Source organism: Schistocerca americana, chromosome 2 (assembly GCF_021461395.2).
Source record: "Schistocerca americana isolate TAMUIC-IGC-003095 chromosome 2, iqSchAmer2.1, whole genome shotgun sequence".
Classification (NCBI taxonomy): Eukaryota; Metazoa; Arthropoda; class Insecta; order Orthoptera; family Acrididae; genus Schistocerca; species Schistocerca americana.
In genome coordinates, this window is record NC_060120.1 from 726,351,343 (window position 1) to 726,378,656 (window position 27,314).

Below are 27,314 nucleotides of genomic sequence, written 5' to 3' on the forward strand. Positions count from 1 at the left end.
TTGAGGGCAGGATTTGAGGAAGTCGTATCCCTTCTGGAGAGCCACATTCAGAGTCTGATCCAGTCCCGGAAAGTATCCTGTCACAAGTGGGGCACTTTTGTGGTTCTTCTGTGGGAGGTTCTGGGCTTGAGGGGGGATATATATATATATATATATATATATATATATATATATATATATATATAAAGCTTTATAGGCTCTACAATGCCTTTGCTTTCAACATTTAAACATGTATTTCTCGTACAGATGATCCACATAAAGTGCATCACAAAAGACATCCACAAATGAAATCATCAAAGAATTTGCACGATATGGAGTTCTGTAGTAAGTGATCAAAGGTATATGCAATAGCAAACAATAGGCACACCAGAATAAATCAGATAAAAACAACACAAGAGAGATTTTGATGCATTTTTACATGCAAAATTAATTATGGGAAAGCTTTTTGCATGACTGGTGCTGTGTATATTAAATGAATACTTAATGCAAATGTGATGATTAATTTCTGAGCAATATTTGGGCCATTTTAAAAAGTATGCACCTGTTTTGAGTATAAATTTGTGTGTGATGTACAAGTCAAGCACTTAAAACTGCTCCTCTCCAACCCCACCGATACCCCCACCCAAAAAAATTAATTAATTAATAAAAATAAAAAAGCTGTGGATTGAAGTCAGTGGCCTATTACAAGAATGGCAAATTTGACTTCATTTTCCAGGAGAGCTTACAGACAGTGTTTTGAGAAATGAAAGGGACATTCTTATCATTGATTACTGGTAAAGAAGGTAAAACAATAACTGGTGAACACTAAGCATGTCTTCCCAATCAAATGGATGAAAAAAGTGATAAGACACCTGGATTTCAAAAATAAGAAGTTGTGTCTCTTCAGACAAGTCCCTGGCCATGAAGGCACTTTAGGGAATTTGAAGACTGGACTATTGTAATACATGCCCTGCTCACCAGATCTGGCATCCACTGACTTCTTGATATTCTAATATACAAAGAGTTTTCGAAAAAAAAAAAAAACACACATTTGACAAGGTATATTTATGAGCAATTGCGCCAGAGACAGCTGCTGTGTTGAGAGAGATGAGCCCTGTTGCCATGGTGAATGGAATAGAACACTAAGTCACGTTAATGAGGTGCCGTCTAGTGGCCATTTCAATAGCAGTCAACAACAAGACGCACTATATCAGCATATCTGATTGCAGCCTGACAGTGGGTGCTCCATACATAGATTATTTCATCTCTCAAGTTGTTCAGGCACTTGGCACTTCATTGTGTACCTCAGATTGGGAAAACTATCACTGCCCGAGTTGTTGGCCATGGGTAATGAAATGGTCATGACAGGTGTTAGTGTGTACTGTCTTGGATTGTAGCCATAAACAGAAAGGCCACAATGAAAAAAATCATTCACCAATTGAATGGTGGACAACAACAACTGGTGGGCAACCATACCATTCAGAACCATCTCTTTACTGTGGAATACAGAAGCCATTAACCCACACCTCACTGCTTGTTATAAGACGCATAGATTAGAATGGACACTGGAACACTGACACTGGATGATTGACACACAGTCTGCTGAACTGTAAAACTGCTGGTATATGCTAATAGCACTGTAAAAACAAGTCAAAAAAACACACTGACTTGAAGTGCCCCTCTTGTCAACAGGGATTCGTTCAGGAAAGAGGTGGAGGAATTCTTAGGTGGGGATGTTTAATGGGGTGGACTAAGATCACAGTACTTTCATCAAGACAATTGTAACAGTATGTCTTCCTCTATCCTCTAGCATCACTTTTCCTCAACAGTAGTTGTTGATACCAGTATTATTTTTCAAATTTTGGACAGGTCAGAAATATCACAGTCTCAGTTGCTTTTCTGAAAACTTTCATATAATTTTATGTACAGTATGTTATATTTCAAGTTAAAATTTATGAAAAGGAATTACTTTATACAATATTTTAGTTTCAATGTTACAATTGATATGTATTCATTCTGAATGTACAGTTAAAATATTTTTTTAAACATTTGCAATTAGAAACATTTACACACTCAAAATTTTTATTATTAATTATGCATTCCTGTACTGTTTACTATGTTTATTTCTGGATTCATTTATGAAATAATAATCGAAATTAATGATGTAACAAAAGCTAGTAGAAATTCATTTGCTAAGAAAAATTGTAAATCCTTTGGAATATTGTTTTTCCCACAGAGTGTGAGAGTTGTAAGCTTTCCTCTGATGCGATTGGACATATTTTTGTATAATAGATGTGAATAATGTCATTTCAGCTTTGTTAATGAGAAAAATCAAAAGACTGGTGATATACTAAAATGTGAGAAAATATATTTATGTAATAAATAATTCTGCAACGACAATCTTCAACTTTATTTAGTTCAAACCAACTGGACTGATGTGCGATTTTCAGCTTCAAGAATCAGACCCCTAAACTAGAAGAACTGGAGCAATCTCAACATGACAAGCTAAGTAAACTTGAAATTTTATTGTAATCTCTGCTCCTCTCAAAATCTTCAAAAAGATTTTGCTTATTAATTACTTGGAAAATAGCTGGAAGAAGAAAGGATGGGGGAGATTACAAGTGGGGGCATTGTTTGTGATTAATTAACTAATAATGAAGTTTTGTCTGTTGCATAAATTATTTCATTGATTTTTGAAATTTATGTAAATATAAATTTTCGATCACATGGAGCAACATTGAATGCTACCCAACAAAGGATCTTTACATTAAGAGTGATGATGCGCTATCAACAATGATGGACCAGATCTGATGAAAGTGAGGAGGATGTAACAACTACAACCAGGGACATCAAAAAGGAAAGAAAAGTACAAACTATTGGAGAAGTTATTTTGTTTGTGGACTCATGTGCTTGTTAACAAAATGAATAGGGATGAAAGCAAAAATGAGGCAGAAATGGAAGCCGTAGGATCCATTCAGGACATGTTTGAGAAAAGTGAAATCATAGACAGTAGAGAAACAAAAGGCTGATTTTTTTGCAGTTAATTTTGGCAAAACTAGAGGAAATGAAGACAGATAAAAATAGCAAATTTAGTGCAGTTGATGATCAGGTAACTGAAATCAGAAAAGATAACAATAGTAAAATGGACATGGTACAACATCAGATAGGTCAACTTAGTAATCAAGTTTCAGAGTTAAAAAATGAGTCGACAGAGGAGTTAAAAAGTGTGAATGAAAAAGTTGATGTTTTAGAAAATAAATTTATTGTTTTAGAAAATGGGTTTGTAGCTGAGCCAGCAAAATAATTAAAGAATACTGACGTCAGAGTTGAAGAGAAGACCGTAGCATAAAAACTGTGTGATTTGGGAGCTACCACACAACAAAATGTCGCCAATTTAAACAAAAAAATTTAAATGTAGAAAACAATGTAACTGTTTTAGATCAAAAAATTTCAGCTTTTCAGGAAAGTTGTATTGACAAAAATCTGTGTGCACACAATGGTATTGTTTGCGCCAACACTCCTATCAAAAGTTTTCCATCAGATAATTTACATCCAGTGGATTTTCTGCACCACTGTAGAGATAGCTTTGCGTCAGGCATGAATGACAATCAAAAAATTAAATTTGGTAAGAGATTTCTTGAAGATGAAACTCTGTCACGGGTAAATTTAAATTTAAGTCAGTGGGAAACATATCATAGTTTTGAGAAAAGTTTTTTAAATAAATTCTAGTCGGAAGCAGAACGAGGGAGAATCAAAAGAGAATTTTTGGATAGTCGTAATTATAGGAATAGGAATGGTACTTTGAGAGAGTTTTGTAAGAACCAACTTTAAACAAAATTAGTACATCTTGCCAAACCATTGGATGAAATGACCTTGATTGATGCACTTAAAAGGAGATTACAAGGAAGATTGCAGTGGGATTTGGTACATGGACCTGATGATTGTTTTGAATAGTTTTTATATGTTGACAGGCTGGATAGGGCAGTAGAAAGAAGTATGTACCACAATAACAGGAATGATAGAAATGACAATGGGAGTAATCACAGAAACAGAGATCCATTGAGATCAAAGTGATAATAGGGAGAGAAATTTTGAACAGAAGAAGAATAGGAATAACAGGAATAACCAAGGGCATTTTAATAGCAGAAACAATCAACATAGTAATCACAGGACCCCTAAGTTATGCTTGCAAGTAGATAGTAATAACGGTGTTAATGATACGGCACATGTACCTGAAACTGAACAGACAAAATATCAGATTTCTCATTTATGTTTTGACCAAACATTTTGGGATGCTACGTTTAATTATGGTGATGTAAGTGCTAATGACAAACCAGAATGTGAGAGTAGTGAGAATTTTGGTATAGTGCGTACTAATGATTTCTCCTCCTGGGCAGAAAATATTGTTGTTGATGTGTGTAAATCTGGTGATGACTGTATTTGATCTGAACTAGGTGGTATTTTTGCTGTAGATGTGAATGAGAGTTGTGAAGTAACAGAGGTTCATAAGTCTGAGACTGGTGGCTTATTGCAAATGAATGTAGATGAGGTAAGTGACTTTGATGGAGTTGAGACTTTTATTGTCAGAGATTTTGTTGATGAAGTAATTTTAGAGGAATATGATGATGATGATGATGATGAGTATCTAGTATCTGTGGAGTTTAAGAATAACAAAGTTTCAGAGTTATTTGTAAATGACATTGACAATACAGGTAAGGTAAGTGATGTATGTGATGTTGTATTTGAGGGTCATGGAATACCAGTCCAGTCAAAACAATTTTTCATTAATGTCATGCAGAGTAATGATCCAAACAGTAAAGGTGAGGTATCTGTGAGCCTGAAGAATAAAGGTGAAAACTTTTTTAAGTTTGTTTAGGACCAGATTGATGATGACTTAGATAAAGGTGCATTCTGGAATAAGTTAGCTGTGGTAAGTCAGAATTCATATCCCATTTGGTGAAATGAAGTGAAAGAGGATCTAAGCAGGAGGTGTAATTTTGATAGCAATGAGTTTTGTGTTCCTTCGGCAACAAGTGATGTTAGTTGTGCCAAGGAATCTATTCATTGTATTCAATCTTTACCTGACAACATGAGTAGTCAAGAGTAATGTTATGATACCTGTAAAGTTGATAAAACCCTGTAAGGACAGTATAGATGAAGCATTTGATGAAACTGAAAGAGATCTTTCACATGAAGTGTCTGACAACAGAGAGGATGATTCGAATTTTGGGTGTTCTTACATTAAAATATAGACTGATTGGTGGGAAGTCAACTGTTTGATAGATACAGGTAACCTGATTTGTGGGATATCAAAACAATTTAGAGAGAAGATCAAGTATAGTAAGAATTTTGTGGAAATGCCCATTGTAGGTATAAATATAAGAGGAGCTACAGGTCAGCGAAGCAAATTGGTAAAATCTACTTTTAACTTTTATTATAGAAGACAAGAGCTTTCAACATGGATGCTTAGTGATCCTTAGTCTAGAAGAAAATATAATTCTGGGTAAGGATTGGATAGTGAAAGTTGAGACTTGTTTTGGATGGAGTGCTAAAGAATTGTTTCTTTTGGAACCTAAGAGTAATACTTAAATGTAATGATGATACACATTTTTGTGAGACTGAGGATCAGGATTTTGAAGGTGTAGTAGATTCTAAAGTGAGGGAAGCTAAAACTCTTAATGAGCAAGAAAAGGAACAACTTAGGAATTTGTCATTGGAGTTTAGAAATTTGTTTAGTGAAAAACCAGGGAAATTGAAAGGTTATCAGAGATCATGCACCTTTCTTTCTCAAACCATATAGTATACCATTTTCATAAAGGAAAGACATAGAGAAAGAAATTCAGAAAATGGAAATGTGGGGAGTAATTGAGAGAAGTAGGAGTGCTTACAATAATCGTTTGGTTGTGGTAAGTAAGGGAAATTGTGGAGAGAGAATTGTTTTGGACTCTAGTCATCTTAATAATATTTTTTCTTATCAGAGAGAATGGTCATCCTGAGAACAGACAAGCTGTTACACAAATTTGATTACATAAAATTCATGAGTAGTTTGGACTTGACATCTGGAGTGCACCATATTCCACTTGAAATTATTTCTAGAAAATATACTGCATTTTTTTTATGGAAGCAGGTGTTTTCAATGCTGTGTGGTGACACTTGGGCTAAATGTATCTGTAGCTGGATTCATAAGAGCTCTAGATTCTGTCTTGGGAAGTGAAGTGAGCTCAAAATTAATTGTGTATGTCGATGGAATTTTTGGTCACTGAAAAGACTTGGGAACAATTTTTGGATCTGTTGAGAGAAGTGTTATCAATTCTGGAATAAAGAGGTATTCTGGAATAAGGAGGTACGACTTTGAAAATAGATAAGTGTAAATTTGATGTGGAAGAAGTAAAATTTTTAAGACATGTTATATATGAGAAAGGAATTGCACCTGATGAAGAGAAACTTGATGCTATTGCTAATTTTCCTGCTCCTTGCAACAAAAAATAGCTTGAATCATTTTTTGAGTTATGTAGAAAATTTTGTAGCAGCCAAGCTTTGAATGCTTCATGCCTGTGAACTTTTGAAAAAGAATGCTGTTTGGGATTGGAATCAGGAATGTCAGGTCACTTTCGATGAGATCAAATTACAGCTGTGTCAAAGTTAGACATTGTTTAGACCAGAATTGGCTCTTCCTTTTTATATTGTGACAGACAGTAGTGATGTTGGTTTGGGTGTTCATTTATTTCAGGAGGCTGAAGCTGAAGGTGTTATTGAACACAGATCACTTACATTTGCTAGTAAAGTATTGCAGAAGCATGAAAAGACATACACAATAACCGAGAAAGAACTTTTGGCTGTACACTGGGTGTTCAACAAGTTTAAAAATTATTTACTAGGTCACAAAATCATCATCTACACTGATCAAAAAGCATTACATTATCTCCAGGAGTATGATCTGTACCACATCAGAATTACTCATTGGGCCTTGTTTTTCCAGCAGTTCAATTATGAAATCACATACATCAGGGGCACAGACAATATAGTTGCTGATGTTTTGTCTAGGCTACCTTTACTGAGTGACTCATCTAACAACTTTGGAGGAGGAGAGAAAGAGTTTAAAATAATGTACTTAAGGGATGTGAAAGAGGACAAAAGAGATCTTGAAAATTTGCAAAGACATCCACAAGTATCAAAATTTTGATCAAAATTGGAAATTGTTTAAGATCATACTGGGTAAGAAAGGAGGGGAAAAGACTGAACAAAACTATAAGGCACACAAGGGAATCTTATTCAGGAAACATAAGACTGACTCAGATGATTTTATCTGACAATGGTTCTCAGTTTACATCATAATTTGGGAAGACTTTGTTGATCATGCAAAAATAAAGCATATTCTGACTTCTGTGTACCATTCATTGAGTAATCCTACAGAAAGATATGAGAGAAACTGGAAGACTGTTTAGGACATATTGTTGTATGAATCATACCAGTTGGACAGATTATGTCAGTGATTTTGAGGATATTATGAACAGCTTACAACATTCTTAAACAGGTTTTTCACCATTTGAAATGATGTTTAATCACGGACTAGCTAACTTTATTTCTGAGAATGTAGAGTTTCCACCATGTACAATTCTGTCACCATAAGAGAGAAAGAGTGTGTCAGGGAGATGATGAAAAAACAGGGGGATAGGAGAAAGCAGAGACATGATAGTAAAGGCAGATTTTCTGAGTCTGAGGTAGGAGATCATGTGTTGGTGAAAGCCAAAGATAAATCTAAAGTGCTGACGTCTGAAATTAAGATATTCTTCGATATTTATATAGGACCATTCAAAATTCTTGAAAATTCACATCCTAATGCATTCACATCCTAAGTTGTCTGGATTATGCAATATCACTGGACTGAAAGCTTATAGACGTGATCCATAAATATCTGACTTTTTTCTCCTTTGTCAAGAATGTAGTATGTAAGATGATGTGATTTCTAAAGTTCTGTCTTGTCTATTGACTGAGTTTAAGTCTATGCCACACTATATTTGCAGGTTCATACAACTCTATGATTCTGTTATTTAATTGATTTGTGCTGTAGATTTTGATACATATATTCCATGTGACTAAATGGGTATATCCTTTTACAGTTTTGAAATGTGACAATGCCATTAAATATCTAGTGATGGATTTCTTATTTTAGAATGATATTAGTGTTAAATATTATAATTATTCTTGTGTACTCAGCTGAAAGTGATTTAATTTAATTGTCATGAACTCTTTTGGGTAAAGTCACAGGTGTTGTGGTAAATTGAATGAAGACTCATTTTATTGTGTACTGTAAATATTAGGAATAGTATCTTGAAATTTCATATGTGCAAACCAAACACATGTGTATGTTAAACATAGAATTCTTATGTCAGTACATAATGGACTATGAACCATATCTCATTTTGTAAGCATTTGTCGGATGCTATGTCAGTGCAGTCCAACTTTTCTTGCTTGTGTACATAATTTCTTTTAATCTGCTAATTGCTAAGTGAATATTATTTAGAAATATATTTAGTATATATGTGTATATTAACTAAATAGTCTATTTATTCATTGTATTTACCTCTGTTTATTAAGGTACCATTTGTGTGAATACCCTTTAATCCATTCTGATATAAACCCTGATATTTATTTTTTCAAAATAGATAGGCAAAACATACATCATGTGATGTGAGGGAGGTATTGGATAGCTTACTTAGTACATAAAACAATGTTTCAGACCGAGCGAGGTGGCGCAGTGGTTAGCACACTGGACTCGCACTCGGAAGGACGACGGTTCAATCCCGCGTCCGGCCATCCTGATTTAGGTTTTCCGTGATTTCCCTAAATCGCTCCAGCCAAATGCCGGGATGGTTCCTTTCAAAGGGCACGGCCGACTTCCTTCCCTAATCCGATGAGACCGATGACCTCGCTGTCTGGTCTCCTTCCCCCCAAAAACAACCAACCAACCAATGTTTCAGGATTCGATGTGAAAGCTATACAGGATGTTATCTATCCACTGGAGCATGTGATGAGAAATCTAGGGAGGAAACTGAAAGATGTGAGTGGATCCACTCCCACATTTCTGTATGGCTGAACCCTTGCTGGTCCAGTTGACTTTCAAGATATCATAGGTGCTGGGTAATATACTCAAGCATCTGTCAACTGCATCAGTCTTGTGATGAAATTTGTAAATTTTTAGCCAATAAATTATCCTATATGCAAAATTCTTGTATTTATATGAATTTTAAAAACTATTTTTTTTAGAAAGATGTCACTGTTATGGACAGTGTTAGTCCGCATAAATGGTTTTTCAAGTAGGGGGATTAACTTCCCAAAACATTATGTAAATTTAAATCTGGTTTGACTTGGGTATAGTGCTGTGGAATGTTGACATTCTATGACTGCTGATTTGTTATGTTCAACACTGAAATGTGAAAACTTAAAAAGTTCAGGAGTATGTTCTATGAACCATGTTGTAAATAATTATCAGAATATGACAAAATTAGGCACTCTTAGTTTAGGAGTCATACATTTCAATGAATTTTCTTATCTCAACATTCAGTATGTATTTTTTTATCAATTGTAAATGAATCTTCTAGGTTTCCACATACGTAGTGAACTTTTGAAATTATTGATGTATGATTATGAACTTTATTTATTTTGTGTCGAAACATTTCTGTTGGTGTGTACCCAGTATGGTTTGGATTCATGTTTCAGTCCCCACATCATAAGCATAGCCCCTAATGTTTTTTCATTATTTTCTTTTTTCATGAGTCAACATACCTTTACATACTCTGGTTTATGTGGTTGAGTGATTTTGTGCTATATTCCTACTTGTGATTGAGTATATTCTTCTGGTAAGTACCCATCGTTGTGAGGTTTTCGAGATGGCTCATTCATCATACACTTAGGCTCTGAATTTTTTCTTCTCTTTTGATGATTTTGAAGGTGTGACTTTACAGATGTAAACTTGCAATTTGTAATTCTAATAATTGTCATTGCCTCTGCACCTATTTCTATAGTTTAGTATTGTAATATTGTAGTTTGGACTTCTTATCATTTGTCTTCGGACAGGATATTCCACAGATCTGAAAATTTGAATGCCATGTCTTTATAGATGTACAGATTATGACTTGTATAGTAGATATTTTTCTTATGCTTTGAGCAGCTTCGAGTGAATTTTGTCCATAATTTTGGAAATTGTCGCCATATGTTAATTTTGCTATTTCACTACTCAGGTTTCACACTTATTTGGACTACAGACAAATTGTAAGCAAGACAAACTCTGTTTGTTGTAACCAGAAATTTGTCAGATGCTATGTTTCTATATCTTTTGCAGTTTTTTTTGTAAGCTAACCTATACTTATGTTTATAATTGTAGATTATTTTAGTCTTAGTGTAATTGATTTTCATAGCTACCAGCAAACTTGCTCCATTCATCGTTGAGTATCATCCCTACCACAGCAAACTGAACTATGTGAAGCTGATTCAGGTATGTTATATTAACACACATTACTTCTTTGTTTTTCTGTTCAAGAAAATGACAACTTTTTGTGTGTGTTGAGAATAGTTTTGGCAGTAAGAAATCTCTTTTTTTAACTCCTCTTTCAATTGTAAATTCTTCATTAGCCTAACAAATTGTAATGAAAGCCATAACAATGACAGAAGTACTCTTCGGTATAGTCAATGAGATTAAAGCAATGCTTTTTTTCTTCTAGAACTGTTGGAACAATTTCCACTGGAACTAAGTAAAAAATTTTCAAAAAGGGTATGAATGCTAGACAACATGATAATTCATGCTCACTGTCCCTTCTATAATTTCATTCATGACTGGATGCTAGTCAACTGTCTTACATCTAACTGTAAAGTCAGCATGTTCCTTCGTGTGATAAAAATATTTTCTTCTGTATAGATGCTAATAATTTTGGTGAATTTCTAGTACACTAAAGAGAGGAGTCTAATAGTTCTGCAGTTTTTATGAGTTTGTCAGCTCTCTTGTGAATTATAATAATTAGAGCACTATCCCCGTTTAGAGGAATTTTGTTTCTCTACAGATATTTTGCAAAAATTTTGACAAGTTCCTGTTATATTACCCTCTCCCCTCTCTCTCCATGGCTTCAACCATTTCTACTAAAATGACAATCTCCAGACCATTCACTTTCTTCATCCCTCATTTAGATTTATACATATCATCTGGTTTTACTTTGGAATTTAACAGTTTTCATTATTAACTATCTGTATTTCTGATTCATCTCATCACCTACACAAATATTTTTTAAAATCTTAGAATTATTGTAGTTTCCTCTCAGTTACTAGTTACAGTGCCATCTGCCATCAATAAAATGTGATCACTACCAATCTCAGTTTTTCTTTAGTTTTGTTCATACTCTTGCTGAATTCAATTGTTTCTATTGTTAAATTTTCATTGCATCTTATCACAAAGAAATATTTGAAAACGGTAAGAATACGGACAAAAGAAAAGAGGGAAATTGATGTTAGGTACACATCATGCTTCATCACTTAGGAGAGCAGATGGAACAGTAATTAACAATGAAGCAAAAATTTTGCAAGCATTCAACATTTATTTACATGTATCTCTAGTTGAAGAGACAAATCAGAAATACTGATAATTAAAAATAAAAACAAAGACATTCCAGAAGGAATGTCAGATTTATAGTCACTTATAGTCAGTGCACATTACCAATTTTGTCTTATGGCCTGTGAAACATGGACTTTCAGTGTAAAGTAGGCAGTGTATGTAATCAATGGATCAAGGAAGTACTTGACTAGATTCCAAGATAAGAAAATATCAGAAATACAACAAAATGGATGGTGGTTAAACAGTGTCAGAAGACATGTAGGACCAACATGGGTGCTTAAAGATCAAAATTTTAGTGCCTGGAAGGGCCTCTATCCACCAGTGAATTTCATATGGCTGATGACTGTTACTTTCCTGTTTTCAGGTAAAATTTGATATAACTTATTTTTACGATTTCCTGCCTGGTAAGACATTTTCTTTTCCTCTTTCTCTTTCTAACTCTGTAATCAAGAAAGCAATGGGCCTCTTAGGAGATTCCAGTAGCTTTGAGTAGTGTGTCACTGTCAATATTTATAACAATGTTTGACCAAGACTTCTAACACCACTTATATTTCTCTGGTTCTAAGCATTTATGCTAGTGAACAGTTCTCAAGTGACTGTTTGACACAGGACAGGGTACAGAATCTCCAACTAAATTACCGAGCAAGGTGGCACAGTGATTAGCAAACTTAATCGCATTCAAGAGGGCAATCATTCAAACCCCTGTCCAGCTATCCTGATTTAGGTTTTCCATGATTTCCTTAAATCGCTTCATGTAAATGCCAGAATGGTTCCTATGAAAGGTGAGTAATGATACATAATATGAGGGTAAGCCCAAAAGTAAGGTCTCCTATTTTTTATAAGTACATAGACCTGTTTATTTCTATAAAGGTTTACATCAGTTTACAGTTTGAACATTTTGCTATTTTTCTACATAATCACTATTTCTGTCGATGCATTTTTGTGGATGCTGTGGCAGTTTTTGTATGCCCATGTCATACCAGCTCGCCACCATACTGTTCAGAAAGTTATGAACCTCTTCTTTCATCTCGCCATCGGAGCTGAATTGCTTTCCGGCCAAATGTTCTTTTAACTTAGGGAACAGGTGATAGTCACAGGGCGCCAATTCAGGACTAGAGGGTGGGTGGGTGATTATGTTCGATTGAAACTGTTGCAGGAGAGCAATGGTTTGCTCAACGATGTGTGGGCAAGCGTTGTCAAGGAGAATGTGTATGCCCTTGCTCAACATTCCTCTTCTCCGGTTTTGAATTGCCCGTCTGAGTTTTTTCAGAGTCTCACAGAACCTGTCAGCGTTAACTGTGGTCCCAGTGGGCATAAAGTCAACCAGCAATACCCCTTTCCGATCCCAAAAAACGATTGTCATGACTTTAGCGGCAGACTGTGTTTGAATGAATTTCCGCGACTTTGGCAAAGAAAGATGCCGCCATTGGCATGATTGTTGATTGGTCTCAGGTGTAAAGTGGTATGCCCAGGTTTCATCACCCGTGACAATTGAGTCAAGAGAGTTGTCCTGTTTAGCTGCAAGGCAGTGAAGAAATGCGCGGGAAGCATCAACTCGTTGCCCCAAGTGGTCCTCAGTCAGCATATGTGGCACCCATCTTGCGCACACCTTCGGGTAGTTCAATGTTTCCATTAAAAGTCTGTGAGCAGTGCTTCAGGAAACCTCGGGAACCAATGTGCAGAGATCATCCAGGGTGATCCGCCAATCTTCACACATGCTTTGCTCAACCTTCAACACTGTCTCCCACTTCTTTGTTCGTTGCGAATTTCGGTCCAACCAGCTGCAAACTCTCTACACCACTTGCAAACATTTTTGACATTCATGCATGACTCACCATACACTTCCATCAATTGGCGATGGATTTCAATCAGTACAGTGCCCTTCGCATTCAAAAACCGAATAACTGCGCGCAATTGGCAATTGGCGGTAACATCCAACGGGAGTTCCATTCTCAACGGCTGCCAAGCCAAGACTGAGTGTCTCAGCATGGCATGCGCATGTTTACACACAGCGTGTGAAGCACTCTTCATAACAGTGTGACCAACTGCCACACAAACAGAGTTCTGTACTTATAAAAAAATAAGATACCTTACTTTTGGGATTACCCTCATATATCCAAATAATGGGTTTCACTGACCATAGCTTACCATCCACTTCTCTTTCCAGAGATATGTGATCCAGACCCTCAACAGTAAGGTTACAGCATGTAATATTACCTTACATTTTGGAGTACAGTTACTATACAAGTCTTCTTGGCTGCTGGTTCAAATGGCTCGGAGCACTATGGGGCTTAACATCTGAGGTCATCAGTCCCCTAGAACTCAGAACTACTTAAACCTAACTAACCTAAGGACATCACACACATCCATGTCCGAGGCAGAATTCGAACCTGCAACCGTAGCGGTCGCGCGGTTCCAAACTGAAGCGCCTAGAACCGCTCGGCCAAACCGGCCAGCATCTTGACTGCTGATCAGCCATTTCATTGGCATGAATTCCCACATGTATTGGCGCTAGCAGAATATCATCTCCATTTCTAAAACCGTATTGGCATAGGAGAGTGTCCTAGGTGTACTCAACTGGTTTCTCTATTAGGTTTAAGTAATATGTGGCTAGAACTGCACACATGGAATAGAAGCATGTAATCGCATGTATCTCCATATCGAAGGAACTAAATCTATTTTGTAACTAGATCCTACGGAGATGAAAGAAGTAAATCACTGAGCAGCCAATGTGTCCCCCCCCCTCCCCCTCCCCCCTTTCATGACCACAACAGTGAAAATTAGGAAATAACTGTGGTGCTGATAAAACATATTATTGAAACCATGGGGGTGTGCTGAAAAGTAATACCTCCAATTTTTTACTCTGTTCTCAATATCAGTTGAGGCATTACACATCATTCATATTACTCAGTCAGCTTTTCCTCTTCACTGCTGCAACTTGCAACCCTCTGCCACTAGGGGACGCTGAACTGTAGCATGTAACATAGTAGTGTTATCGTAAGTAGGTCACTGTGTGAGAAACAGTGTATTGATGGCATGGTCTTGACATTTTTTGCCATTGGTACTCCTCTGTAGTGGAACTCCATTGATGCTCTCTTGTTTTTGGAATCAGAATGACACACTCAGCTTTCATCACCAGTCATAGTGTTGTTAAGGATTCCATCACCCTCATCTTTAAAACACAAAAGAAATTGTTCACAGATGTACAATCCCCCCTGATTCATGTCATGAGTGATCATTCAGGGCACCCATCGTGCACACAGTTTTCTGTCCCACAGTTCTGCTATGATGACCTCTGCATGCTCACATGATATAACATTTATGCCACATTTATGATATGTCATGTTTACCAGTCAGCTGTGTCTGTGTTATCCGACGACTTTCTCTTATGAGTCTATCAACTCAATTCCAATTTGCCTCATCGACTGCCACACTTTGTCATCCTTTGGAGCTCTGTCACACGAGCTGAGGTTAGCACCACCATTTCCTTCGTTATAGGTATGAACAACCCAGTGTTGCTCATTACTGGTGTCAACACAATCACCGCCACGCAGTTTTCATTCTTCTATGAGTTTCAATTGGAAGCATGTTTTCTGCAGTTAGCAATTTGATATAACACATTGTTTCTCAAGCACCAACATAGTTACATTACACATTGCTATATTACAACTTGGAGCCCTCTAGTGGCTGAGGGTTGCAACTTATATCAGCAAAACAAGAAAGTCAACCGAGTAAGATGCAAGGCATGTTATAGCTCAACCGATAATGAAAACAGAATAAAAAAATTTGGAGGCATTACTTTTCAGCACAAACTCATTGTTCTATAAATTAAACCCCCTTCTTTTCCAGATGGCTGAAAATAGCTCTGTGCCTCTTTAAATACCAAGGTAGAAGCCAACTCCACCACCTTGACAACAACATGAACCTGGTGCACACTGTATACGCACCCTGTCTCCTTCTGCACAGTTTCCAAATAGATTGGTCACTCACCGATGGTGTGCATGTGCCATTGTCATGTTTGGTCATTCAGCCTGGTGGAAAAATAGTGGATCAGAGAAGTACATACACATCTGATGTACCATGAGTAGCTGTTATTGTATGGAGAGTGACAAATTACCAATGTCTGCACAGAGGTTAGGAACGGCTACCAGTTTAATTTCCTTCTTGGTTAGCATCTATGGTCTTTAGGTGTGTAGGCCACACTGATCCACAAACTGATACCTGTGTTCCGAAAGGTGAAAGTGTTGTAAAACTATAGCCAACATACTCTGTTCCTTGTGACCTGTCACTAAGCTACTTTAAAATATATAGTGCCTCTGATAGCCTCATTTTTAAGTGTGTTAGGTATGATAGGGATGTCAGTTTATAATGAAATAAGCAACTCAAGAACTTCACTGACACTTTCATATTCAGAATGGTATTTCTCACTGTCATTGTAGGTGGACTAAATACACATCATGAATGGTTAAGTCCACATATATCATCTCTTATGCTAAGAAGTTTGTATGTGCAATCCACTCCTCCAATCTCTCTGTTATCAGTTGTCACTGATAAACTGCTGTTGTGGGATTGCAGAAAGGGCAAAATGTTGTGAAATAATCTACAGATGATGAGCACTGTACTGGCTTCCTCGTCATGGACATTTTGCTACTGATGATGGGAGCAAAAACACTTAGGTTGATTTCTTGAGGGAGACCATTCTCCCATTCAAACTAGTCAGATAGGACTTCCCAGACTTAATATTTGAAATACGACTGAAGCAAAACAGATCATAAGATGGAAAACAACATTCTTGGAAGCCCTACATGTGAAGATTTTATAGAATACTATACTTATAAGTGACATTATAGCCTTCTTTAAGGCAATGTGCCCCAAAATGTGTCTACATCTGATCAACAGGTCAAAGGAGAACAGTAATCGAGCAACCTTACAGTGACTATTTCACTCAGTTTGCAATGCCTACACCAACTCTGGAACTATCTACACCAATGGTTCCATAATCTATGAGCAATTGACTTTTATTTTATTTACACCAGTGTCATGAAACAATGATCCCTACTGATTTAATGTTGGATGTATAACCAACAGCCAGACTGTGCATCCCATCAGTGATAAATATATATCACTCCAGAGGAGTGATTCATATCCCAATACATTCTTACCGATGAATGTCACTCTCAACAAAAGTTATTTATATAGTAATAAAATAATAACATAAAATACTACATCTAGAATAAATGTGAATATGTTGTATACTTGTTTTGTTTTTATTGTGGATGTGATGAGCCATATTGAGGGAATATGTGTGGCATGGTGTGGCAGTCATGGCAACTTAGTGAGAGGAAATACCTACTTGGATGCAGGTATAAGTATTCCGCAGATTGTTGTCCTACATTGGAGATGACTAGACTTCCCAAAACTCGTACACTGATGATGAAAAAATGTTATTGGAAATGAGATGAACTTTAGAAATAAATACTGTTCTTTTATACGGAAGCATTAAGATATTTGCCTGAAATGAAATGTTGCTGGTGTGCAAAACTTAAGGGCAAAAATAACTTTTGCATTATGTGTCACTGCCAAGTAACATAGCTCGATGAAACTTGGACCATACTTAGAAAGAACTGCTGCAGTATAATAAAGAAGGTAACTGAAAGAAATACGTGTTGAGACAAATAGAAATGACACTTTACTCAAAGACAATAATTAGACTGAAGTCACTATCATTTATTATGGTCCCCTGGACATCACAGAAGACAGGACTTGGATCTCCATTGGATGTGTGATCCCCATGGACAGCTATGCAACTCTACAGTGTGCTCCCATGCTGGCTACAAAGTCGGTAAAGCATTCTTGCGGTAGGGCATTCCATTCCTCCACCAACATAGTTGACAACTACTGGATTGTCTTTGGTACATGTGGATGTGCTGCAATATGTCTTCCCAATGCATCCCACTGGTGCTCAATGGGTTTGAAGTCGGGAGAAGGAGCAGGCGTGTCCATTTGCTGAATATCCTCTCATTCCAAGACCTCCTTCACTGGTGCTGTTCAATGCGGTCACACATTGTCATCCATAAAAATGAAGTCACAGCTGAATGCACCCTTGAAAACATATATGTGGGAAAGGGTATCGTGTCACAGTAAAGTCGACCAGTGGGTGTACTGTGTTCAAAGCTTTGTAGGTCAGTATAGCCATCCAATGTTATGCCTACCCACATTGTAACACTTGGACCACCAAAACGATAATGTTTGACAATGTTCCCATGTGTATTACTTGTACACCGCTCTTGCCTTATGAGGGGTGCATCCAGAATCACTACTAAGACTTCCTTTGCTCTCATTCAAGAAGAACAAAACACCCCTCATCCTTGTTCCAGTCTCTATGCTCTTGGCACCATCGCAAAGCTTGTGCCTTCATCACAACAGTTTCAATAACTATCAGTGGGTGAGCACTTTTTTTGCTAGTCACATAATCTTCCTCTTCAAACATGTTACTTATAAATGGTTTGATAACAAAAATCATTTACTTTTGGAATAGTTATTACTAAGCACTGCTTGCAGTGGCAAACAACCGGAGCCCTAGGATAGTCTGGCATGAAGTGTAAAGCGACAAAGCCATTATGTCTTTTGCAGTACTTCACTTGTGTTTCAGTTATTTATTTCTTCTTTACTACATATTCTTTTACTTTCCTACTCAGGATTATTATCAAATATAAATTTGTAAATTTCCTCATTCACTTCACCAGATCTTCAATAGACATAGGTACAGTCATGTCAGCATTTACAAAGTCCCTCAATTCCTGAACATACAATTTCTTTAACTGTTTCTCTTTGCAGTCTCCATATGTCTGTAAGATTAAATACTTCAAGTTATCATTTCTACTGAGACTCTCCCCACTCTCTTCTTTATCTGCTTAATCCCTCTGATATGATTCTCAGATGTTCCTTTACATAGGAAAATTCACAACTACAGCCCCAGTTTAATTATCACATAACTGTACACATGAGTGATGCTGATGTTAGTGTCAACGGCACTGAGAAACAAGGGAAACTGCAAAAAATATACAAGCTCCAATGGCACCCTGTTAGGTTCTACACAGAAACTGCAGAATAGTTAACACCTTTCTTAACAGTATTATCTCTATGTTTAGTTGGAACAAAGCTGAGGTCTCATGTGTGTACAATAACAGTAACAGAAGTGATCAACAAAACTATCCTCTAATAGCACTACCATCCATTGTTATAGGATCTTGGAACACATTCTGTGCTCAAACATAATGATGTACTTTGAAATGAATAAATGAATAACCTCCTTCATTCCACCCAGCATGGATTTCAAAAACACTGGCCACCCAAAACCTAATTCTTGTTTTTCTCACATATTATCCTGAAAGCCAGGGAAGAAGTCAGTCAGGTGGAGGCAGTATTTTGTTTGACTCCCATGAGCATATCACTGAAATGTTGAGAAACCCAACTTGGCAGATACTTGAAAATAAACACCAACTGTTCCTTGTAAGTCTAAGTAAGTTCTTATCATCTCCAGTAAGTCTGTGGTTTGAGGTAATCCCATGTAAAATGGTGCTTCACTTTACAATACATGGCTGCCCATGGTTACTTTAGGGCTGTTCCATGAGAACATGGACACAAACCCTAAAAATTAAAAATATTCTTATTACAAATCTGATACCCACTTCTGTTATCTGAAACACAAAATTTCTTCATCTGAAGCTTCATTTTAATGTTAAGAACTGCTGGAACTGAACAACTGGCTTTATAGCTTGCCTAAAACTCAGCTTCTAGACCCTCTAAGAAATTAGTTTAAAAGTACTACAATGACACATTGTACAATAATTTATTAACAGAATAGACCTGAAAAACTTTACAAGTATTTTAAGCCAGCCCATTTTGGTAGCTTATATTGATTTTATTTAATTAGTAAAGTCCCCAGTCTCATTTAATTTTTATTGGTACCTCCTGTCATTCAGTCATCAAAAAAATCCTGAAATTTGTTTTTCAGGGTTAATGTAATTTTATAGGCATACAAATACAGATTTATGAGATAGATAAAAGTCCCATAGCAGAGAAAAAATATTCATTATAAACAATAACTTGCAATGGTAACGGAATGACACACATGCAGTAACAGAATGACATAAATGGAGTAACAGAATGACATAAATGGAGTAACAGAATGACAATAAGTTTATAACTGTATTTGACTGACATTTAAGATTTTGTAGGTCAAATACATTTATATGCTGACTATACTGCAATTTTGTATGCTGGCTATACTGCTAGTAAAAATTGGAAGTCCCACAAGCCAAGAAAGTACTTTTCAGAGAGAAGAAACTTATTTTCAGTGAGCCTGAAGAGTAACTGAAGAAAGTTTAATTAATAAGCTTCTTTAGTAAAGATTACAATGAAATGACTAAATGGCTGCATACAACATCTAGACTGGAGTTAATTATTTTTTTAAACTGTATTTCTTCTTCTATAACCCATGCTTTCTCTGGGAAGCAACAGCAATGCCAAATTATAAGAAAATCTCAATATTGCCTATAGAAAAGGAGTTACTGACTTCCTACCTACTGCAACAGATTGTTGATTGTCTTTGAAGGTCACTATGTAATATGCCTAAATAATAGAGACATTTTTATGTATTGTGTCATTAGCAGTTCACTATACTGAATAGAATTTTTTATTTGAAATAGATATTGGTTTATTTCTAACAATTACACTGTTTCCACAACAATTCTCAAACAACATATTTCATTTTTACAGCTGTTATTATGCATCACACGTCAGCTGAGAAAATTAGAGAATATCGGAAATGACTCTTAGGGAAAGGATTAAGAGATGAGATTAAGAAAAAGGACAGGGAAAGGAATAGACTGAAATGGTAAAGTTTAACTGCTGCTCAACTTAAGAAGCAAAGATAAAAAGAGGAACTTAATCAAAGAAAATTCAGAAACAAAGTTAGAGACAGCAGTGAAGGCACTGGTGGTGATGCTTGCATCAACCACACCAATAGTCCATATAAATCTCCAGCTACATTAAGGAAAGCAGATAAACGTGTGGAAACTTGTTTACCTAGAAGTCCAAGAAAGTTGTCTTGGGATTAGCTGCTCCTCGTGGAGTTTTAGTAAACTAACAACAGGTGAAAAATCAGATTCAACACTTAAATCCAGGAACAGGAGAAGCTGTTGCTACTTTTTATGTTCGCGATAACATTTCATGGCAAACTCCTGAAATGAAAGATTATGTGATAATGAAGGATAAGAAAGGTGGAAAAAAGAAATCCAGAAGAGGTACATGATCAGGACCTTGAACAAAGCACATGTTACATATCAAGAGGAATTCTCTGACGTGCCAATAAAATTATCCAGGTTCTGTGTACTGAGGCCAAAGTTCGTGTGCATCTTACAGGATACACCACACAATGTGTGTGTCTGCTGGTACCACAAGAATGAAAAGCTACTTTTGAAAGTTGTTCCACAAGCAAAAACCACATTTCCTAACTTCATGAGCAGAATAGTCTGCTATCAAGAGAAAGAAGTTTGCATGATGTCAAAATGTGGAAATGTACCTTTGAAAGATAAGTATTCTTTGGATGATAACTTAATGAAGACGCTGATCAAATGGACCCGATGGCAAACAATGAACCAGCGAATCACTCTGACAGAGATTCATGGTAATGTTGGTCAGAGTCTTGATGCTCTTTCAAACATTCTATCCCAATTCTTACAATATACATTTATTAAAAGACAAGAATCAAATTTTTTTAAAACAAAAAGAATTCTGCAAACAAGAACGACATCGTAGTGCAGAAGATTATACTTTTCAACTGCAGAATGAAGTCCAGAGTGCCCATTTGTCAAAACCACAAATCACTTTGTTTACAGCATATGTTTGGGACTCACAAAATGATGTAATTCTTGTGTTGTTGTTAGTGATGAACTGCCAGCCACTGTGGCCGAGGGGTTCTAGGCGCTTCAGTCTGGAACAGCGCAACCACTACGGTCGCAGATTCGGATCCTGCCTCGGGCATGGATGTGTGTGATGTCCTTAGGTTAGTTATGTTTAAGTAGTTCTAAGTTCTAGGGGACTGATGACCTCCGATGTTAAGTCCCATAGTGCTCAGAGCCATTTGAACCATTTTTGAAGCGATGAACTTGATCATAATAAATATTCAGTGCATGCTTTCCTAAGTGAGACTATAGAGCATGTTATATCCATGAACCCAGAGGTATAACCCATCACATTTATGAGTGGTGGTGCAGCCAGTTAATTTAAGCAGTGTTTCCTATTTGCCAACTTGACATCAGAGAATGCAATGAAATAAATATTTCATGGGTCTTCTTTGCCACATCACATGTATGCAAAAGTGTCATCTATAGGATTTGTGGAACTGTAAAGCATGCAGTCTGGAATATCTGCTAAGATGGGAAACACATACTATCTGGAGCTGAGGACTTTGCAAAAATTGCATATAAAAGATGTCGTGGTATAAACAGTTTTTATATCTCTGCCTTGCAAATTGCAGAGAATAAGAAGGAATTAGATCAAATGTGAATGTAAATAGTTCCAATAGAGCAGACCCTGCTTTTACACCTATCACTCCATATATTACTGAGTACCAGCATTACTCGCTATCTCCCCAGGGGTTTGTGCACAATTTAAAAAGCGGTTTTCTGCCAAAGAAAATTCAGAAACCTGATCAGTCATACAGCCTTGCATCAATGAGATTTTGCTCTGGTTTCGTATGGTGGAAGAAACAGATCAAGATTTTTTTGTGGGGCAGGTGATTTACGTTGTCGATGGTTATGAAATTTCATTTCTTAGAAAGAATTATGCAAATGGAAAGATATTTACATTTCCCTCAAAGGAAGAGAAATGTTGAGTAAAGAAGACCAAATTGAAGAGAAACTAGCTGCACCTACTATAGATCACAGAATAAGTACCATTTTCCCTACCCAATCCCCAGTGCAGAATAAAACTGTTAATTTTCCAGTGAAAGTGTCATTCTGTTACTGTTAAGTATCATTCCATTACCAGCAACTTTTTTTTGTTAGTAAAATATTAATTTAATGCATTTATCTTCTATGCCATTTTGTTTCCAATATATTCCTCGCCACAATATAATTTTTGTGAACTTTTATAGCAAACGGGTGAGCTGAATTATTGGTCCATTATAAATGAGAACAATATGCATGTCTGAATTAGGCCTATGTCATTCCATTACAAAAAAGTTTATTTTACATCAGCATCATTATTTGAATGAGACTTAAACAATTAAATTAAATAAATTGTGTTCCTTTGCTTATGAAAAAAATACAATTTTAATTTTTTTGTCTTTCATCATGATTCTTGATCTTTTCTATGCTGAAAGTGTAAAAACAATCACCAAGTGTCATTCTGTTACTCATGGAACCACCCTTTAGCAAGTTGTCGCTGAACCATTTTTCCTCCAATTAATACTATTTATAGCCCAGTCCTAATTCAGTTGCTATATTTTTTGTGGAGAGCAAGCATAGCCATGTGTCTGATCAACGGAATCCTAAAACTGTAGTCATCATACACCCCAATGTGCAAATTTCTGTAACTGTCTGAGTTAGCATCATAAACCATCTCACTGCACCACACTTCCTACCACACTGCTTGAACAATCACATACCCATCATTTCCTACAAAATGTTTCACCTGCATTGTTCGAAGATGTCTCCCTAGTTATCCACAAAAGAATGTGGCTGCAGCACGCACGCTGAACTCTATCAACCACCATCTCGGTGCTATATTTATTCAGCTCAGAATTGGATGAGGGAGCCCTATTGCCTGGCATGTGCAATTATGATACCAGACCAAGAGTAGAAGATAAATCCAGATGTAGATGGAATTAGGATGAAGCAACAAAGAATAATTAGGCTAATTGAGGACAGTGAAGTAGCAAGCCATGTTCATGTTCTTATCTTCTTAATTTTGCTTTCCAGTCTGCCAAGTTTTCTATTTTAAAATGCTTAGCGAAGCATCTCCTATGTTCTGTTGAATTTTTGCATACTTCCACCAAGTTGCCCTGTATGTGCACACCTTTGTGTAGGGATTACGTTTCCAGCAAACGCATATACTAACTGATTACAAAGCCATCTTCACATGTGAAGGAGCTACCTTATAGCTTCATTTTATATTTGCAACTACTTTAAAAAACTTTCTGCCATGGATAAGTCATATTCTCTCAGATTTATTCATTTTCCAATTATATCTCGTGTATTCTGCACATTTCCTTCTCTTTCCTTTGCTAGTTCTGTCCACCATCCCCTCTACCATATTTTAAGTTCTTGTTGGCCCTACATTCTTTCCTCATCTCAGACCTATTAGTTACTGACACTCCAAATATTAAAGATAGGTAATATGTTCAGTTTCCCAAATTTCAATATTAATTTATTTCATGCTCTCGTGATGTCTCTCCACTGATCTGGGAACTTTCATGCTTCCCTTGGAACAACACAATTTCATCCCGTTCCCTCCTCCTTCATTTCAGAGGACATAAACACTTGTTCCAAGGATTATCATTTATTGGCTGTGCCCATTTCTAAGTCGCACGGAACTTCAGCTTATGGCAATTATACTGTCAGTTATCACTAATACAAAATTCTGTATAGAAATGCACTGAGCAAAAGTCGAAGCTGAGCTCAAGCTGGGTGTTCAGTGGTTTGGCTGTGCTTGGCAAGCAGTCCAGTTTCTTCTCCAACTTTGACGTTTACTGTAAAATCGTGCGACATGTAAAATAAGGGGTCATCACTGCACCATGAGTTTCACAAAGAGTATAAAACAATACAGTTATTGGTGGTTTGGTAATGATGTCGCCCTGTCACTGTAAAACTAACGGCTATATCGTCAACAGACACGACAGAAAAAAACGTCAGATGGAGATATCAAATGCACCGAAAATCACGCTAACAAATTTGGCTTCAGACACATTTGCAATAGTAGAAAAAATTTATATAATAATTTTAGAGGTCTCATATCATCATCATGGAAGAAATATAAAAACTACCATTTACAAGGGTAAATGGTAGTCAAACCAAGTACTCGAAAGGTAGCTAAAAACTCAGACAACCCTCTGCCGGGTGCTACCAACTCTACATGAAACTCAAAATGTTATGTTGCATCTTTCGAAATTAATTGACCTGCAATGAAGGAGACTCACTATTATATTGCGATAATACGTACTTCAATAACCTTAAAAGATATGCAAATTCCTCTGCAAATCTTCTACAGATGCTTTCGAGCCGCAGAATGACACTCGCGAAAACCCTGACAAACAAGATAAGTGTAAACAGCACGTGTAAATCTTTCACCAGTACTCTGGTACGACACTTGGTGAAAGGAAGCAATAGGGATACAAAAACTGCATTTTCTTATTATTTAATGTAGTATTCCATAAATTATTGTATTTGTTGCTTTAGCGATTAATCTCATCTTGTCCAACAACACAATGGTGGACAATCCAAAGAGCACTGACGTACAAATATTACCATAGCAACCGAAGTTGAAATATAAATACAGAGAGGTCACGTAGGAGTTTATGACAGAAGAGGGAAGTGATATTTTTCTTTTTTTCTATTCGGGTGAAAAGTAATAGTTTTTTCTTTTAAATGGAAGGTTTGCCTCTTCTACCAGGATACACATTCGGAGATCCTACGGTGAGTTACAAAGACGAAAACTTTATCATTACATAGCGTTTCTTCATTAATACTGATTAACACATCATGGGAGGTTAATGCTATTATTTTCCAACTCTTAGAACGATTTCAACACTTTATGCTGAATCAATAAAACTGAATTTCATATCTTCGTTTATCATTTTTCTCGTAGACTTTGTAATTTGTTAATGTACGCCTGTAGGATTCGGGACCATATTAGCTACCTTTCCACAGGACTACGCAGTTTGCGTATTAGCCTCGTTTAGACAGAAGCGAACACTAACTAACGTCCAAAAGCAAACGAGAATTATCTCTGGTGTTGTAAATTTTAGGGGGTCACGTGAGCAAACGGCATTCGGTGGTGTTCGGATCGCATTCGCCTCTGGTCGTGTTTCGCTGATTGCCAGACTTTTAGCAAACCATCAAAGCCAGCTCGCGTCCTCTCCATCTCCTCTAGCAGATAAAGAAACCTTGTCTAGTATTGTTGTTGACATTATTTGCGTGAGCAATGGAGAGGTCTGAAGAGAATTAATGTTGCTGATACAAGGATATAAATATCATAGTTGATTTTGAAATCCAAGAGACACACAACACAGATGCCGAAGGAAAAGAAATATGATTGGTAGAAAATTGTCGAGCACTCAGTGACCATAGTGGGACGTGAGAGAGAAAGACTATACCTTCACTATGTTCTTTTCGTTAAAAAAAAAGTAAAACAGATAATACATTTCCCTGAAGTAAACAAGTACGAATATGAATACACAATCCAGATTACGACTAAAAAATTATCATTCGTGTTGCTTACGTTCATGGTAGCCTTTATTACACAGTTCATGTGTCATTGTTATTTTAGAGGTTTTTTATGCAATGTGGCATGCCCACAATACAAATTGTGCGACCATAATGTGGATGTTGAGTGTGCTTTGTACTAGCGATGTTAGTGATAGTAATTGCATGATTATTGCGACACTTGCCCTCATAAGCACAAAGACCAGTGGCATGTATTTAGTACATGCAGGGTAAATGTCAAGCTGCCTAAGTGTCCCCACTTGACCCTCCCCAATTCTGCTGAAACTCTTATAGGATCTACATACAGATCTCACATGAAGTCACTCCGAATTACAGCACAATAAGTAGTATGGAGGGGAGGGAAGGGGTGGCAATGCTTTTGTAAATGGCATTTTTCCATATCCCGACAAATATGAATCAGTTTCCACTTTTCGAAGGAAAGACCGATGCCAGTCGCAATCGGGTATCAAAATAATTCGATGATGCAGAATGAAAATCTGTGCTCGACCAGGACTCGAACTAGGATCTCCTGCTTAACCTGACTGACTGTCTTAACAGCATAGGACATCTGGACACGCTTCCCTTCTGGCAAAATGGGTCGATTCTAGTGTCCGATACCACCCGTCGGCTTTGACCAATGACGTAATATGTGATGTTCTTTGGTTTGTGGCGCAGATTGCTGTCGACGAATGTTAAATGATTTCCCTGGATTTCCTCGTTATGCGAGTATATTAAAACTTCGATGTTGATTGTTTTGTTTTCATTTCGTAATTTGCTTTCGGCATGAAAGTAGTCGTGATTTATAAGTAGTCGTGATTTATAAAGTCTTGATGGATGAGTCACTTGTTTTTACTGCTAAAATTCTACTTCAGAAAATGAGTGACCGTAAATCAACTATGAAATTTTTGCAATCATTGGACGTCATTGCTGAATTTTGCAAGCACAGTGTCTGTGGAAATTATATGGTTTTGACGAAGGTCGCGTCATCACGAATTTCCGACGAATACATGTGGAGGTGCAGAAAAAATAACATACGGAGATCCATACGCAGGGGACGTGGTTCGAAGGATCAAGGCTGAATTTAGAAGTAATTGTCTTGCTAACCTACTATTTGTGCTATGAATAATCTTGCAAATCTGTCATGCACGCAGCAGGGGTTTCGTGTGGCACAGTAATCGACTGGTTCTCGTTTTGTAGAGACGTCTGCGGGGAATTTGTAATGTATAGCGGGTCATTGGGGGAGG

The 27,314-nt window shown here is 36.8% G+C and overlaps 2 protein-coding genes across 2 annotated transcripts in view; one reads left to right on the forward strand and one right to left on the reverse strand.

The window, feature by feature from the left end:
- Positions 1–24,930, reverse strand: part of LOC124595669 (pseudouridine-5'-phosphate glycosidase-like) — a 129,045-nt gene extending 104,115 nt beyond the window's left edge. Inside the window, exon 1 of the mRNA XM_047134515.1 lies at positions 24,809–24,930. The gene's annotated coding sequence lies outside the window, so the exon portion shown is untranslated. The remainder of the gene's footprint in view (positions 1–24,808) is intronic.
- Positions 24,931–25,233: 303 nt separating this feature from the next.
- LOC124594383 (EF-hand domain-containing protein 1-like) overlaps positions 25,234–27,314 on the forward strand; it is a 188,242-nt gene continuing 186,161 nt past the window's right edge. Inside the window, exon 1 of the mRNA XM_047132751.1 lies at positions 25,234–25,281. Within this exon, the coding sequence (XP_046988707.1) occupies positions 25,234–25,281 (48 nt within the window). The remainder of the gene's footprint in view (positions 25,282–27,314) is intronic.